The following is a 16,537-nucleotide window of genomic DNA, read 5'->3' as shown; positions in this document are numbered from 1 at the left end:
GTCTGCATGCCAAGTGTGGGTGCCTACCACCGAGCTCCCCGCAACACTGCGAAGTAACACGTGGACCCGCCTGAGTAGTGTTTTCAGAAAAACTGTACTTAAAAGCATCAGCACAGAGATTAGCTGACTAGTATCATACCCGATATTTTACAGTCAGAAAACTCTAAAACCTGATTCCCCTAAAACCCTTCCCAAAGCGTTTTCACGTTCTGTCTGAAGTTATTTATTTATAAAAGAAGCTCATCACCCACAGGCCCGATACGCAGAGTTCCAGGTACCGAGACAGTCTCCATTCTGAAGGCAGAAGAGAACCCTTTCATATTTTCCTGATTTCCCTGTCCTGGAGTGATTAGCGACCCTGGGAACTGCACTCGCTCTGCTGGCAAAATTTCAGCTACTATAAATGGCAGCTTGTTGACTTGTCAAGCACAAGGCCTATTTTGGAAGGAAAGTCCTACACTGCCCCCAGAACATGCATGCTCCGGAGGTATTTCGGGATGTTTTAGTCCACCCTGGCACACGCGGTGAGGCACACTCAATGTGTCTGGGTGACCCCGGCCTCACGACTGCTACTGCTTCCCTGCCCCAGGCCCAGGGACTTCCTGATATTCACCCTGACTTTCAGAGACTCTGCTGATGCTCTTGGCTTGTGGCTTCAGTGTAGACAGAAGGTTCAGATTCTGCCTTATGCCAGAGAATAAGGGAACCACCCGGAATGGGCCCTAGGGAGTGGACCATCGGGGAACCTGTCTCTGAATGATGGATGGTGGTGGTGTGACAGCATGGCATGTCTTTTTAAAAAACCACACTTGGGAAAACTGCAGATGAACGTTGCTTAAGAAACAGCTGACCCCCAGTGTGAGCTGCCAGCAGACCTCGAGTACTCTTGGGCTTCAAGTCTGTATGTTGGAGGGGCTGGGAGTGGAGATAAGACCGTGGGCTCACAACCAGGCACGGGCCATGAGCGATGCAGGCATTCTGTCTGCAGGACCAGATTCCAGAGGCTGGTGGTGCGGTAGTCAGCTGGGTTTGCGCAAGGACACCCCACAACGTTCTCAGAACTAGACATTGCCTGACGGTGGATCTCACAGAATGTGCCCACTGTGGATGTGCCTGGCTGCGTGGGACAAGCCCGGTGTCGCTACTTCCTGTTGCGTGGCTCTGCTCACTTAGCACGGCTGGCAGAAGCCACCTCACTTCTCACTGCCGTGACCCACAATAGCCCACTGTCAAGACTGACGTGAACAGGAAGCCAGGTTGCTCTCCGTCAGGTTCAGTCACTGAAGGCGACAGTCTGAAGGAATCTGCAAACTCTGAAGTCTCCCCCTGGACTAGCACCGTAGACTGCCTCTGTCTGTCTCCCTCCCTAGAGAAGCCCAGACCCCCGGCACCGCCGGCGCCCCAAGGCCACCCCACTCCAGGACGGGAGCGCGGCTGCCTACCTGAGCTTGGTGTTGATCTGCAGGGCTTTGGCCAGCATCTTGGCGCCCATGTCCCCCATTCCGTTCCCGCTGATGTCCACTTTGGTCAGGGAGGTGTTGCTTCCCAGGGCATTGATGATGATGGTGACCTCTGCCTTGAGCTTGGAGTCAGCCAGGGACAAGGACTGCAGAGGCTGTGGAGCAAGCAACACTCGGCACTCAACAGACTCACCAGAGAAGCAGACGCTCACCCCACCATGTGCAGAGGCACAGGGACAGACCCTGTGTGCAGCGCTTGACGTTAGGACCCAGTCTAACAAACACTGATGGAGGGGACTGGAGGATCTGGCACAAAGCAGACCACGGAAGGACACTTGGAGCCAGTGTGTTTAAGCTGTAGTACCTGCTGCTTCTCTCCAGGGGGAGCTCTGCTATGGGGAGAGGAGGAGAGGGACGTCCTCAGCCTCAGTGTGGCTCCAGTGTCCTTTCACCAGCTCTATTTTAATACAAGGTGAAAGGACACTGTAAAGTGCCAAAGAGGACAAATGCAAATTAAAAGCCAGCCAAGATCAATGATCACTAACATTATTACTACAATGACTATTCTAACCCCTGTTTAAGCTTCCGTGTGCATTAACTCAGCACCCAAGGCCTGGGTACTAATGTTACTCCATCTTCCCAACGAGACACAGAAAGGTCAGGTGACACAACCAAAGTCACATCGTCAGAGAAGAGATGAACTGGGACCAAACCCCATTTAGATAGTCTCGTTCCAGATTTCACTCCTTAACCACTAAGTCATGGTACCCCAGTTAGCTCATGCTAGAACTTTCTACCGTCACTCCTTAACTTTAAGGTTTTAATCAGAAGACACACCTTTAATCAAACAAAAGCAAAGGCCAAATTTTGTGTGGATTTTTTTCCCCCCAGTGTTAGAGACTGGACCCAGGGGCCTTCTGCCACTGAGCCACGTCTCCAGTTCTCCAGGCTGGCCTCGGACATGCGGCCCTCCTGCCCAGCCTCCTGAGCAGCTGGGCTGCCTGCTCCCTATTCTACCCTAAGCAGGTGACAAATCCAAACAAGCTCACTCGTGGTCCAAGCCGGAGCCTGAAAGCCGCGAGGGCTGGGGCAAAGTTCTAGCCAGTAGAGCGTCTGGCTCTACTGCCTTCCTGTGCCTGGGTTCCCATGCTCCTGGAGCCATAACTGAAGTAGTGAGCGGGCAGGAATCTCAGGACTGAGCCGGCAGGACTGGAGAAGTCAGCACTCTTCAGAGCCGGGGACAGGGACCCCTTCTGGACAGCATGGAGTGGTCCATTAGCAGCTCCGAAATTACAGGTGAAGGCAGGAAGCGGATTCTAGGATTAACTATGGTGGATGGAGTTTGGGACTGGGCCTCTCAAAGTGCCTGGGTGGTCTCCATGATGACCCACACAGATGAAGGTGTAACGGTATCTGCTCAACCAACCAACACTGACTCCAGGGGGGCACCTGAGGGGCATATCTGCCCAGTCAACCAGACTGACTCCAGGGGGACACTGGAGAGAGGCCATCTGCCCAACCAACCAACACCAGCTCCAGGGGGACACTTTACACAGGGCTGTCTGCTCAACCAATGGACACTGACTCCAAGGGACACTTGAGAGAGAACCACCTGCCAGAGTACGGCAGGCGAGAGGACGAGAATTAATGCATCAAGACTCGGCTGTCAACAAAGCACCATGATGGTGTGTGGTTGGTACTTGTCGTCTTTTTCCCTGAATTTGTATCACATTGTCCAAATCTAATATATCTATGGTAAAATTGAAAGGTAATAGTGCATTAAGTAGAATAAATTTATGAAAGTAAGCAGACTGCAAGGGCTACGGCATGTAACGCCTCAGCCAAAAAGCCGATGTCGAGATTCAGGCAGGTTTGGTGAGACGGCTTCAATTTTCTCCATCTTACATTCAGGTAAATGGAAAAGACAACTGAAAGTGCTTCAGACCCAGGCAGCCTAACATTTCAAACAAAAGCAACTGCAATGTTGCTTTAATTGAGAGCCATAATCACACCTGCCATCATTTCAATGATCTCTATTCACCTACGACGAAAATGATGTACGAGGATTCTTCCTAGGGCTGGCAAGCCGCCAACTCTCCTTGCTCACAAACACCGATCCAGCACCATATTCAAATTCTAAGACACCCCAGTTAACACTTAAAAATAACAGGCAGAGTCGTTAATGGCCACAGAACAGCCTGAATGGCATGCATATTTATGAGGCCATTGTGCATCAGTAGAACATTACTATTTGAATCTTCACTATTTCTTTTCTTTGCTCAGTGTGCTTAAGCTGCAGCTGTCTCTTGTCTGTAGGCACCACCAGGAGAAACACCTTCTGTTGTTGGTTACAACGTGTGTCTGTATATAATCCTATAGCACACATCTCTGTGACCTCGGCCCCCCATGCCTCTGTCCCGTGACTCTGGGTCCAGCAGGCTGAAGACCACGTGTACACCCAAAGGCTGCAGTGGAGCCCACAGGTGTCTATGTTTCCTGGCTAAGTGCCACCATGGGCCACTAAAGGATGTCACAGGGGTCAGAGAGCAAGTTCTGCAAGCACGAGGTCTGAATGTCAAAAGTAGAGATTATTTTTATATATGCAAAACTCTCAGATAAATGAATCAAGAAGTTAGCCCCATGGTACCAGCTGTTTGTGAGATTTCTGAACTCACAAGAGTTTTAAATTGCTTTGATTCAGTAGATGAAAAAAACAGAAGCCACCTCCTTTAGGAAAAAAAGCCACCTACTTTTCAATGACATAAAATAAAAAGCCATTCATAGCACAGCATTATTAGTAACATATCAATCAAACTTTTGCATTGGTAGAGATAACATTTAAATAGCAAACTTTATCATTTGCAAGTATGTTTTAAGTGAGTTTTAAATATTATCTTTAAAAGAGTTTTAAATTATAGAAACAAAAGATCCTTAATAATGTGTAAAACATGAAAGATATACTATTTTCATAAAATAAAAAAACTTTCTAAAATATGTGCTAAAATATTTTGGGAAAAATATTAACTATGACTCTGCCACACTGGTTTTCCTCATCCTTTAAAATCGGGCCAAGACTGGAAAACCTGAAACACAAAGAAAGCAGAGTGCTACCAAGTCAAATCAAATGTGTAAAACGAACAGCATAAATTCTGAAAAGTGTACACTGCATTCTAATTGTGCCCCTCGTTTTAATAATCCAGTGGAAGAGTCACAAAATATGGGGCTTATTAGCAAATGAGGACAGAGAAGTGCTGAATCCCTCAGTGATAACAGGGGCCACTGTTTCGCCCACACTGGGAAGTTTATGCACACCTGACAGGGAGGGCGCAGCGCGGCCCGGGGTGAGGAGCACACCTCCGCGCCTCCTTCCTCAGGAACCTCAGCTTATCCTGGTAATGGGATCTGCCCTCGTTTCCCCGGTATGAACTCAAAAGGAAAAATAATACTTTTCCAAACTGTGACAGACGTCACCTAATTAACCACCTCACGACCTCCAAGGGAAGGCATGACAGGCCACGAAGGCATGAAGGCCCTCTTCACAGGAGGAATGCATGGGTCTGGGTTTTAGGAACCATAAGAGCCGAGTGTGGTGACCAGCTAGGACACAATCTTCCACAGTATGGGTGACATGCAAGGTAGGAAGCCCCGGCTCTAAATTAAATGGCCCCATGGTTGGGTGCTCTCTGTAAAACACCTGTTCTCTTCTGGTAACGCACTTTAGAGGACGGCAAGCCAGGACTCCGTTTGAAATTAGACGTCTTCACCCTGAACTAAGTTTGGTCGGAAGCCACTAAAGGTGAGGGGAATACAGGGAGAGGTGCTGGAGCTGAAGCAGCCACTGAAGATGCGGAGACTTCCTATCTGTGAACTGCACACAATCACGAGGTGCAGCTCGTCAGCAGCAGGATGCTCCTCAGCATAAGGGATCACCTGAGGGTCCGCATGGGAGCCCGAGTTAGGAAGTGGTAAGGCTAGTGAGAAGACAGGCTCAGGAGCCGACCTCCTGTCATCTATGATTTACAACATTCCTGTGGCTGGTGATGAGTTGAATGGAATGAAGAACAAATAAATGTCTAAAGACATCCTCCAACGCTACGAAAGCATAAATATTTATTCTACATTTTTTAAGACTAACAAGAGAACATGGATGCTTGGGTAGAATTATCTGTAAGCATTTTGGCATGAATCCCGTAGAGACAGTCAGTAAGAACGGCAACAAATAAAAGGCGTTAGTCAAAAGCATTGAAAACAATACTCACTGATTCTTCATCTTGGATCATCTGTACTAAGTTGTCCAACACAGGTGTCAGATTTCTAAAGGGATTTTAAAGATGTGGACAGGGGAATCAAATCAAAAGCTTTCATGAGACTGGTTATTTTCATCATTGTCATATAAAGAAAAAAAAATGCAAAACTCTTACTTGGATTTCATATTATTAAAATTTTTGCCTAGCGCCAGGTGTTGTATTGATCTGTTTTTACTGAGCCACACTATTAAGGTGGAGAGGTCAGATTCTAAACCTGGAAAGAATCAGAGTGAGGAGAGTCAAAACACACGTGACACAGGACACCTGCGACACCTGCCCGCACAGCATCGCCCAGCTCTGCACTGCTGTGGCTGGACGCCCACTTACTTATGGGCAGTGCTAGGGACGGATCCCAGGGCCCTGCATATGCTCGGCCAGCACTCTACCACTGAGCTGCACCCCCGGCCCTGGATGCTATTGTTTTCAAAGTGGTATTTTACTCCATAGAGCTTGTATATTTGGCCTTAGAAACCAACTTAGTGAGACTCTGGCACAGATTTATGCTACCCGTAAACTCTATTGTTAAATTGGAAAGCCCCATCAGTCGAGAAATGAACTGATATTATCATTAAGATCACCTTCCCTTTTCCAACTTGCTTCAGATCCTATCTCGGTGTCTCTCCCGACGCGTGACTCACCGTTGTCGGAGATGTCCAGGCTGGTGATGTTGTGGATCTCAGCAATGCAGCCCTCCAGGACTTGCGCACCCCCCGACCTCAGCTAAGAGACAAACCAAGGCAAAGTCAGGCATCTGCTCCGCAGGAGGGTCACCAAGCACCAAGAAAGGACAGGGGGTCACAAAACAAGCCAAAGGAAACGCACACACCCATCAAGTCCAAAAATCTAATCTCCATAGCGAGGAGACACGGCTGCTCCTACACAGGCAATGCAACACCTCACCCCACAGCCTCTGCAAAAAGAGGAAGACCACGGGGAGCTTCACGAACAAGGTGTGTGTGTCTACATGCTCTCCTGTTCCTCTAAACCAAGGCTAGGTCACGGACGATACCCGACAGGATGTAAAGGACACGTAAACGGTCGTTCTGCTGCACTGTTGAGGCAGAACGACCAGGGGAAAGTGTGTGCGTGTCCAGAACAGACACATCAAAAACCTGATATTGCAGTCTCTGGTTGGGACTCCTCGGATGCAGATCTCAGAGTCACCGAAGGCCCACATGCTTTCTGGTCTTCCAATGTCCTTGCAGGGCCCATCTCCCACCCACCCCCCAGCCCTGCCCAGGAACCCTGCTACTGTGCCATCTGCACACAGCTTGCTACTGGCCAGGATTCAAGTGTAAATGTCTGAGAACCCTTGGAAGTGATTTTAGGTCTGCTGCACCTGATAACCAAAGCTAAGCGCTTTTCCTATTTTATGTCTCTCTAAATCCTTCTAGTAATTCAATCTCTGAATATCTTATAATGAATCAGTTTGTGATTAATAAATTTCAAAAATAAACAAAAAAAAAAAGGGGAAAAAAACCATAAATTGTTCCTCGAAGCTCTGTTGCAGGCCGCGGCTCTCAGCAACAGGAGAAGTGAACAGGGACGGGGACCATGTCAGAATTACAGCAGGGACCCACCTAGGCAAGCACTTCAAAGAAACAAGGGGTGTTCGGAGCATAAAAGGGGCAGGTTTAAGAAGAGAGACAGAAACTCATAAGCCTTCACTGTGACAGTTTGGTGACAAGTGATTTCTCTGTTGAGAAATAAAATTCTGCAAGGAAATCTCGGTGTCCTACCTTTGTATAGTAAAAATATTCTACCTACGTAAATGAAAAGTACAAGTAACATTTGTTTAATTCTGTTTATTTAATAAATATCTTACTGATAATCTTTGTACACAAAAATCAACATTTTTCAATGCTTAAAAATAATCAAATACAACCAATATGTGCTAGTTTATTGATTCATAAAGTACTTACACAATGGCCAAGCTAAGGAAAGCCCAAGGAGAAAAAAACAAAGAACGTTATCAGCAGCAGCAGGAGGAAAAGGAAGAGAGCAGCAGCTGAAGTCTCTATTAACTCACTGCAAAAAGGGGGTCCAGAGGAGTCCTCCTGCCTACAATGGGTTCCCACAACAGAAATTTAAATTTAAATAATAATTCATCTTTGGTTCCCAAGAATATCCAATTAAATTTATAGGTTATTAGGTGCCTATAATTCCCCCAAAGCTAAACCTTTCCCAAAACAGTAAAAGCTTTTCCATTACTGTAAATGAAAATCCTTTTAAGTCAATTTGCATAATCAAAGCCATGTCTGCATGTGAAGCTGGTTTTTAAATTACCCTCATTTGGATCCCACACACTAGCACCCTTGAAAGGAAAGCAAGATCAAAGAGAACTGAGCTGAATCACTCAACATTTTTCAAGATGTTAAAAATAAGATATTATTTCTTTCCTGAGAATGGTGTCTTCTCATTGGTGGAAGGTGGAACACTTCGGATGTCACTCAAGGGAAAAGTTGTGTCTATCACTCAACTATCCTCAATGGGGACGAGCAAAGCAAGGAAAACTAAAATTTAGAGAGAACTTTAATAACTCACTTTCCTTCTTCAAGACCATTTGCTATTTAAAAGAGATGGCAGTGTAAAATAGCACCCAAATTATATATTTTTCCCCTCTAGGCATTCCAACTTAATAAGCCAATTTTTATCTTGGAGATTTTCCACATATAAAACTGAATGATGCAGGTTTCCCTACAAAAAAAAAAAAAAGATGAGAAAACAACAGCTACTTCCCGGGTGGGAGTAGTTAGTCGCATGTATTAGACCATCTCACAGTGCCACCTGTCCCGGGGAACCTTTGCAGTCATTCACACTGATGTGGACTGACGTGCTGATGGGCACAGGCGCAGTGCCACCTCCAGGCTGGCACAAGGGCCCTCACATCACACGTCACTACCTGTGCTCTCTTCCTCTGCACCATGAGTCGTAATGAATTGCGTGCTCATCTGCAGGAGAGTTTCCCTTCAAGCAACTCTCACACCTAGATCTGCACTGGCTCTCGGCCTCAGCTGGCCTCTGCATCTCCTCAAAATACCAGATTCTTCTCTTAAAGAATTCAAGTCCAGCATGTGCAGATTGTTCCCCTGAGCTGTGACTACGAAGCAACAGATCAAAAGACCTATGCAATTCCTCCCTTAGGAAGAAGGGTGCATGGGGGACACACAGGGACACGGGTGTCACTGCGCCATATGAAACAGCTCAGAGCTCCTCTTCAGGAACCTGCCTCCACGGCAATGAGACACATTCCTCCAAACATCTGCAGGAGGGCTCAGTCCCCAGCCTCGGACAAAGGCCACAGAGGCAAGTGTGACCACAGAGGGGAATACTGCTCCGTGTCCAGAACTCAGGTATGACTCTAAGTGTCAAAAAAAAAAAAAAAAAACTTTGAAGGTAATTTTTAAAATTTTTTAATAAATAAAGAATATTTATAGTTTCAAATAAAAATTTTAAAAAGGCAGTATTGACCTGTGCTATAAATTCTGACATTCAGAATAAGTCTCCTCCACAGAAATCCTCTTCCTCTCCAGGGAGTAGCTCAAATATGCTGGGCCAACCATGTGGCACTGCGACATATGCTGTCCCTGGAAACTACCACCATCCCACTCAACAGGAGGAAGACGTCAGGTCACAGCCCAGGACCCAAGCTGGGCCTCAAAGGGGCCTCTTGATTCCCCAGGGCTCCAGCACCCCCAGGACTACCATGGTCCCCGTCTTACAGAAGAGAGATCACTCCCTTGCAGTACCAGAAAACCAAGGAATTAAAACCCAGTGGTGACATAATTAATGAGAAACACCTTTGGTGACACAGCAGTTAAGTATCAAAGTGATCTAGAATTGTAAGGTTAACTGCAGCACTCACTACACACCCAAAAGGACACAGACCAGAATTTTGGATTTAGTTCTCCAAACAAAAATGGTATCTGTATTATAGGGAAGCGACGTCATGATCTATAAATTCCTACAGAAACTTTCTTCTTGTAGCTTGAAAGTGCAAATCTCCTCTCTCAAATTCCTTTCTGGGAATCTGGAGCCATCCTGAGCTCTACAAGACAACTGGCCACTCGCCAGAACGTGAGGATGAGTAACCAGGGAAGAGGTTCCTTTAAAGAGGTCTGCCTGAGTCAACCCATCCTAAGCCTCCTCCAGACGAAGCTTTCATTTCTACCTCAAGGTGACTGTCCTGTCTGCCCCCAGTAAACTCAGTCACCATCTCACATGGTGGTCCTTTACCCTCTATGACACCACACAAACCTGACTTTAAAACTAAGGGCTGGAATTTTTTTTCCCCATCAAGAAAAATGAACCTGTTTCAAAAATTTTATACAGATATTTTATATTAAATGATTGATTCATAAACATAAAACAACATCAACATTTTCACAAGGTTCTTTGATTCCGTGGCATGGGTGGCTGTGACCCAGGGGTCCCGATGGAGCTGCTTGGCCCTCAGGTACCACATGGGAACTGCAGGACCACTATCAGACCCTCCAGCGCCAGACCCCACACCCTGTCACATCTCAGGTACATCAGCCCCACCTCTCAAGAAAGGCACCCCTGCAGAAGTGACCTCCTGCGACGGTTAAGTGACAAGGAGAAAATTTTATTCCCAACCACCTTTTGGATTTTGAAACAAGATTCATGTGATGAGGAAAGTCAAGTGTGAATCCTTCCACGATTCTCACAAGATGATAACCGTGAAGAAGGTTGGACCTACACAGGCTAAATCGAGAATGAACAGAAAGACGATGTTCACAAGAGCACGGTTTCACCCTCGCGACGGGGAAGCTTCTCTCCAACCGCATAAACCCTACAGCGGGAACCCGGCAGACCAACGGCCAGGACTCAGCACCAAGCACCTCAGCTCAGGTGAGCCGGACCTCCAAACACCTCAGGGGTTACTTCTCCTGCACAGGAGCAAACTGAAACCCACCGAGCCCCAAGGAGCACAGGGTGACAACACTGCGACAGGGTTCAGGACAACAGTTCTGTACGGCCAGCCTTCACCCGCAGCAGTACAAGCTGTGCCTTTACACGTGTGGCCAGCACGCTGTGCCACAAAAGGGGAGAGACATATTGTCAAGGCCTCCGTCTATCTGCAGTCTCAACTTTTCCTATGATTGATCTGTAAGTGAAAGGCCAAAATTAAGCTGGGATTTTCATAATAGTAACGGTCAATCCCACCATCAGAGACTAACCATTTGATTTGAATTTTCTGTCTTAATTAAAAAAAAAAAAGTATGAAAGAAAAGGCCAGAGCTGTTTTCTACGTCATCACCTGTCTTCATAAATGAAAGACTACTGGTTTTTTGCACAGGAAAGGTCCATAGTGCTAGGGTACTTTTTCAAGTTTGGCTTTGTTTTTTGAATTTTTGTACTTTTTTTGTTTTCTCTTTTTCAATACAATAAGACTAGTAAATGGCAAAGGTGGTATCAAAATTAAATTAAAATTAAAATCCTACACTAACAATTTACATGGTATCATTCCAGACTCATCAGTTTCTAGAATTTTCCGAGAGGTGAAGTATTGATCTTCTACAACACCGAGTGCTGGCTTGGCGCCTGGCATCTTGTTGGGAGGTAAGGGAAACACAATACAAAGCGTGGCACAAGTCCTTCCCTCCAGAAGGCCGCAACCTCACTGGGAAACTAGACGGGAGCCACCTCATCATGCCCAGCAAGGCACACTGGGGTTCAGTGTCCAAATGCATGTCGCCAGACAATTAGAAAAACACAATCGTGAAGGGCTCAAGACTCAGGGAAGAAACCTGGCGAGAGACAAGAAAACAGCAGGAGCAGCAGCCTTGATGAGAACCAGGTACGAAGAGGCACTCTTCAGAAAGCCCTGTAACCCACAGCAACGGCGACCCACTGACACCACCTCCACTCTGCGTGTGCAGAGGCTGGGGCAATATCAACCAGTCCATCCAGGACTGCACGGCTAGGACCTGACCCACGCGTGCAGGAATGGCCTCAAGCTAGAGGGCCTTAGGGAGGAGGAGGGTCCAACAGGCACATGACCAGTGGGGAGAACAGAAAGCCCAAAGGCCAGGATGGACTGAGGAGCCTCCCCGCCTCTCCTGGGCAGAAGAAACAGGGCTTGACTTGCTGGGCAAGCCCAGGCTCTGGAGAGGCCCAGAGACTGGCACCTGGGTATATTCTTACCAACCTCCTCAGAAATTAAAGTCCCAAGGTAGGAAAGGCTTAGGTGCCCTCTAAAACACAAAGGCTGCTAGTGTCAGGTGTTCTCTGTGGCCTCGGATTTGGAAGGGTCTGGACTGCTATGATTCAGAGAGGCATTTCACTTTCCTGTTTTGAATCAAGATACTAAAAAGCAAAATTAATGATGAGAAAGTCATTTGTTTTTACACTCTGGAAATCCAAGTCAGGTACATGCACGCGTCCCCTGCAAGGAATGCTGTGTGTCACACTTCACGACAACAAAACTGGCTTACAGCTTTGTACCTCACAGCATCGTCAAAAATACTTAGGCAACAGGCTCTAAGCCTGGAGAAACACCCATTAGACACCCCCTCGGATGCTTTCTGGATGGTGTTCAGCGGCTATTCGTAGACAAAACTTGCAAAATACATAATGTATGCTACTTGTGCAATGTGTGTTTCTCTGCTTCCTTTATACCCTGCAGACTCACAGAATCATATTTTTGCAGGAAAAAGGCAAAGTGATTTTGAGGATATTATCTACTGCAGTCCGCAGTCTGAAGGTTGTCTTACCTCACAGTTGCTGAGATCAAGAGAAACCCCTTTCAAGCTATGATTACAAGCCAGGCCCAGTAACAGCGCTCTGGGGGAGGAAACACACAGGGTTAGGTACAATTCCACACGACATGGGTGCACACGCACGCGTACACACACACACACACACACACTGTGAGCACACTGAACAACCCTGGGAGAAGAATGCTCTTTTGAATCACCTTTCTTTTCTTACAATGCCAACTGCATTTCTGCTCCTCTACAGTAAAACGTGACCCAGAGCACTCTGCCTGACAGCAGCAGGGCCATCCTCCATGCCAAACCTGGCAGAACCACCATTCCTACGCAAATAAGCCAGCAGCACACCTAATTGCATATTGAAATTAAATTGTGTTCATCACAGATAAATCCCCACCTGCATCTGCTGGAGGAGAGCTCTAATAATGTTTAGAAGATTATTGGACGATTGTTACAGTGGCAAAGAAAGCTGGCTTTCCCCAGGGAATGCGGTAGCCAGGGAGGCCAAGGAGGCCAATTCCACAGTGCTGCAGGATGTGGAATCGTCGCTGGATGAGCTTATTATTCTTCCTAAGAAGAGCATGTGCCAGGGCTGGAGAGCACTGGACACAGGCAGGCACACGTCTTGAGCCTGAGCCCAGGGGCCTGGCTGGCTGGCCACCTACAGGGCCAGGAAAACCCATGTCTGTGAAGAAGGAATTTCCTCATCTGCAAATCGAGGAGACTGGATTCAGCACTTGGATGTCATGTCTTTCTAAGAAGCTGCATCGACTCCACTTTTACAGGCCAGTCTCGTAAACTCCAATGCCACTGACCAGGTTTGACACAAAAATTCCACACCCATTAGATTACACAGAATGGACAAAAGCCCTAAATCGGACCTAATAATGAACTCTGTAAGTACAGAAAGCTCCTGCTCTTACCACAGAAAATAAACACGTGCAGGTCACCATGACTCAGGCCGGTGGTGAGCGGAGTCAGGCGCTGGACTACAGTTCTCATGCTCCCAGGACAAGGACCCTAGCCAGACTACTCCAAAGTGGGCATTGGTGAGGAGGGAGGAAAGCTAATCCCTTCACAGCCAGGCCCCTGACATTCCCTCTTCCAGCCACTGGGTTCTGGGCTCGTCACCAAAAGAGCTGAGTGGCCAGGCAGAGCTGGCTGCCACCCCCAGCCAGGACCTGTTCGCTTGTCTGTCACTCTGCAACACTGTCCTAGGAGAAAGGCTGGGTCCGTCCCATCGGTGTATGTGCCAACTTCATTAAACAGCTTCTCTTTGCTTAAAAACTGCTTTTTTTTTTTACATTCTTTTCTGGGGTAGAATTGAGCCACCAAAAGTACTTGAGACTAAAAACTCAGATTCTTAGCAGCAAACCTAGGGTTTGGACATCATCAAGGAGGTCTCTTCAGTTTCTAGCATAAGGTAAGTTTCCAGGATGTACCTACCTGTCCCAACACTGCATTTTATAATGCTCAGACAGAAGGAAAATCATTCCCACTTTTCACCCATATGATTGAGGCCCAGGAAGTAAAGGTGCTCTTTGACATAGTCAGCTACAGAAGGCCAATGTCAGGAGACCCGTAAAAATAAATAGGCCACAGAAACTGTTCTTGGCAGAACAAAACACAACTACAGCAAAGGGTGGGCAGGGGGCCCGGGGTGGGGGACTCTGCAGGAGGAAGTGTCCTGCACTGTAACCTCATGACAGCAAAATGCCCAGCCATTCTCCCCTCAGTCCTCAGCCACTGCTGCAAAACTGGTGAGAAGAACTGGCACTTAGTTTCCCCGTCTTGGGAGGGGGACGCCTCATCTTGGTGGAGGAGCACGGGTGCAGGTTTAATACAAGTCTTCAGCCAAGCCCACGGGATTGGAGGGAGGGTGCTGCATGGCGGGGAGGGGAGGAGGGCCCAGGGGAAGGGGTGGGGAGAAAAGCCAGAGAACAAGAAGGACCAGCAGCAAGGAGCACCCCTGGGAGACTGGAGGGGATCCCGGAGCAGGGCCACCAGGTTCTCTAAAGCCTCGAGATACTCGAACAGACTGAAGGCAGCCCAAAGGGAAAGCCCCATCATGAAGGAAGTGTTCACATGCCTCCCTCTGAAAGGACCCCAGATCATTTGGAAACTTGTGGAACATCCTATGTAAAGTGTCACTCTCAAAGGAAGTGACAGTTCTCTGGCTCATTCTCTCACAGCTACTGATCCCAAGTGCTCTAAGAAGCAAGGGTGCCCTCCGCCCTTGGGGTTCATGGCAGGTATCTGGGGTTAAGTGATCCACCGAGCCCTGTGACAGCTGGGGACAGCAGTGGGTGCTGCCCTGCAGGACCAGAATGCCCTCCACTTCCTTCCCCTCCCAGGGGACTCTCAGAACCCCCTGCCCTCTGTCCAGTGCTGCTGTCTGCTTTTGCCCCTCCACAGAGGGAGTCCTAGAACCCGTCCTAATGCGTATCCTACAAGCCAGCCACCGTCTCACAGCCAGCTTCCCAGGAAGCCACCAGCTCCCCACAGCTGTGGTCAGCATCACAGGCCACGGTGCATGTGTGGACCAGAGGGACTCTGCTGTCCCTTCCTGCCCCTCCCTCACAGGTGGACCCAGGCACCACACTCTGCCATCATCCATTCATCATACCACACCAAAGTATGCGTGGAACGTGGTTTTGGGAATCTTCAGCTATGAAGCATTTTTCTGCACTGTAAAATCTATACTGAGTAAAACTCAGAGCTGAAGTGACCCCCTGAATTAACGTGATTAAACATTCCCATAAATAACAGATCATAAGATCTAAGAATTACAAAATATCTTTCAAGTAGAATATTCACAAGTATACAGCTACAGTAAAGTCCAGTAAGTCCCGGTTTGCTATGGCGTGGGATAATGCATAAAATCAACTACATCGAGCCATGAACCATCACTCTGCATCACTCAAGGGGCAACATTCTGAAGAATCAGAAAAATGCACTTATCACCAAAACTCTCCTGAACGTGACTGTCTCCCGCTGAGCACAAGGGCTACATCTGGGTGTGCTCTGTACTCAGTACCCCAAATCTGTCATACTGTGATGGTTAATAGATTCTAGCTGAATGCACAGGGTTAAATCGTAAAGGAGACTCTTTGGAACATTAGTTGTCATAGTTTTCTTAATAGCCAATACAAATAGCCAAATCATAGGGATATTTATTGTTTTTGGCTGTTAGGTTGGTTGGTTTGTTTATTTTTGGTTCCAGGGATTAAACCCAGGGGCGATCCAACACTGAGATACACCCCAAGCCATTTTTATATTTTACTTTGAGACGGGACCTCACTAAGTTGTTACAGCTGGCTTTGAACTCTCGACCCTCCTGCCTCAGTCTCCCGAGCCACTGGCATTACAGGCATGTGCTACAACGCCCAGCGTGGCTGCTAGGCTTAGAGATAGCTAACACAGTAACTAAACATTAAAAAGAAGAGAAGCCTGCTGTAGTTGTGACACCAGGCACTTTCTAGCACCTGACTGGATCTGCTTTCCTTACAGGCATTCTTTGTTTTCATCATATGGTGCCATGTGGAGGCCAGAACCTCAGACCCCCCAACAAAAAAGGAGACTTAAAAATTAGAAGAAAATGCATTTTCTAGTAAAATACACAGCAGGTACTGATTTTGAACATGTCATGCAGAGCACAAGGGAAGAGTGCGGGTCACTGCTGCGGGCTGACACCAGCTGGGGAGGGAGCCGTCTGCAGCACTGAGCCTGCCTGACAGGGCGCACGACCAGGGCTACTGCGACACACCCTCTCCAGGCGCAGAGAGAACCCAACTCCTTCGCCTCTGGACGCCCACCTTTGATTCCCTCTGGCAAAGATGAATGGAAATCCCAAGGTGACAAATTCCTCTCAAACCTCAACTTAACTGAAGTCTTGAATTCCATAACTTAAGTCACCTGTCAGCCTAGAAACGCTCAGTAACTCAGACACCCAAGCAGCTAAAAACGGACTCTGCTGCCCACATAATGGATACAGAGTTTGATGACCACTGTGAGTAGAAATATCTAGAACAAA

The 16,537-nt window shown here is 47.5% G+C and overlaps 1 protein-coding gene across 3 annotated transcripts in view; it reads right to left on the bottom strand.

The window, feature by feature from the left end:
* Carmil1 (capping protein regulator and myosin 1 linker 1) overlaps positions 1-16,537 on the bottom strand; it is a 151,873-nt gene that overhangs the window by 71,265 nt on the left and 64,071 nt on the right. For 2 of the 3 annotated variants that reach the window (XM_048799884.1, XM_048799882.1), the window contains exons 16-21: positions 12,505-12,574; positions 7,690-7,701; positions 6,406-6,487; positions 5,882-5,981; positions 5,720-5,774; positions 1,443-1,615 (exon numbers count right to left, since the gene is read on the bottom strand). In XM_048799884.1, coding sequence (XP_048655841.1) covers positions 1,443-1,615; positions 5,720-5,774; positions 5,882-5,981; positions 6,406-6,487; positions 7,690-7,701; positions 12,505-12,574 — 492 coding nt within the window. The remainder of the gene's footprint in view (positions 1-1,442; positions 1,616-5,719; positions 5,775-5,881; positions 5,982-6,405; positions 6,488-7,689; positions 7,702-12,504; positions 12,575-16,537) is intronic. The other variant, XM_048799883.1, reaches the window with a different exon arrangement.

This window comes from Marmota marmota, unplaced genomic scaffold (genome assembly GCF_001458135.2).
Source record: "Marmota marmota marmota unplaced genomic scaffold, marMar, whole genome shotgun sequence".
Lineage (NCBI taxonomy): Eukaryota > Metazoa > Chordata > Mammalia > Rodentia > Sciuridae > Marmota > Marmota marmota.
This window is presented reverse-complemented; position numbering and strand designations above follow the sequence as displayed.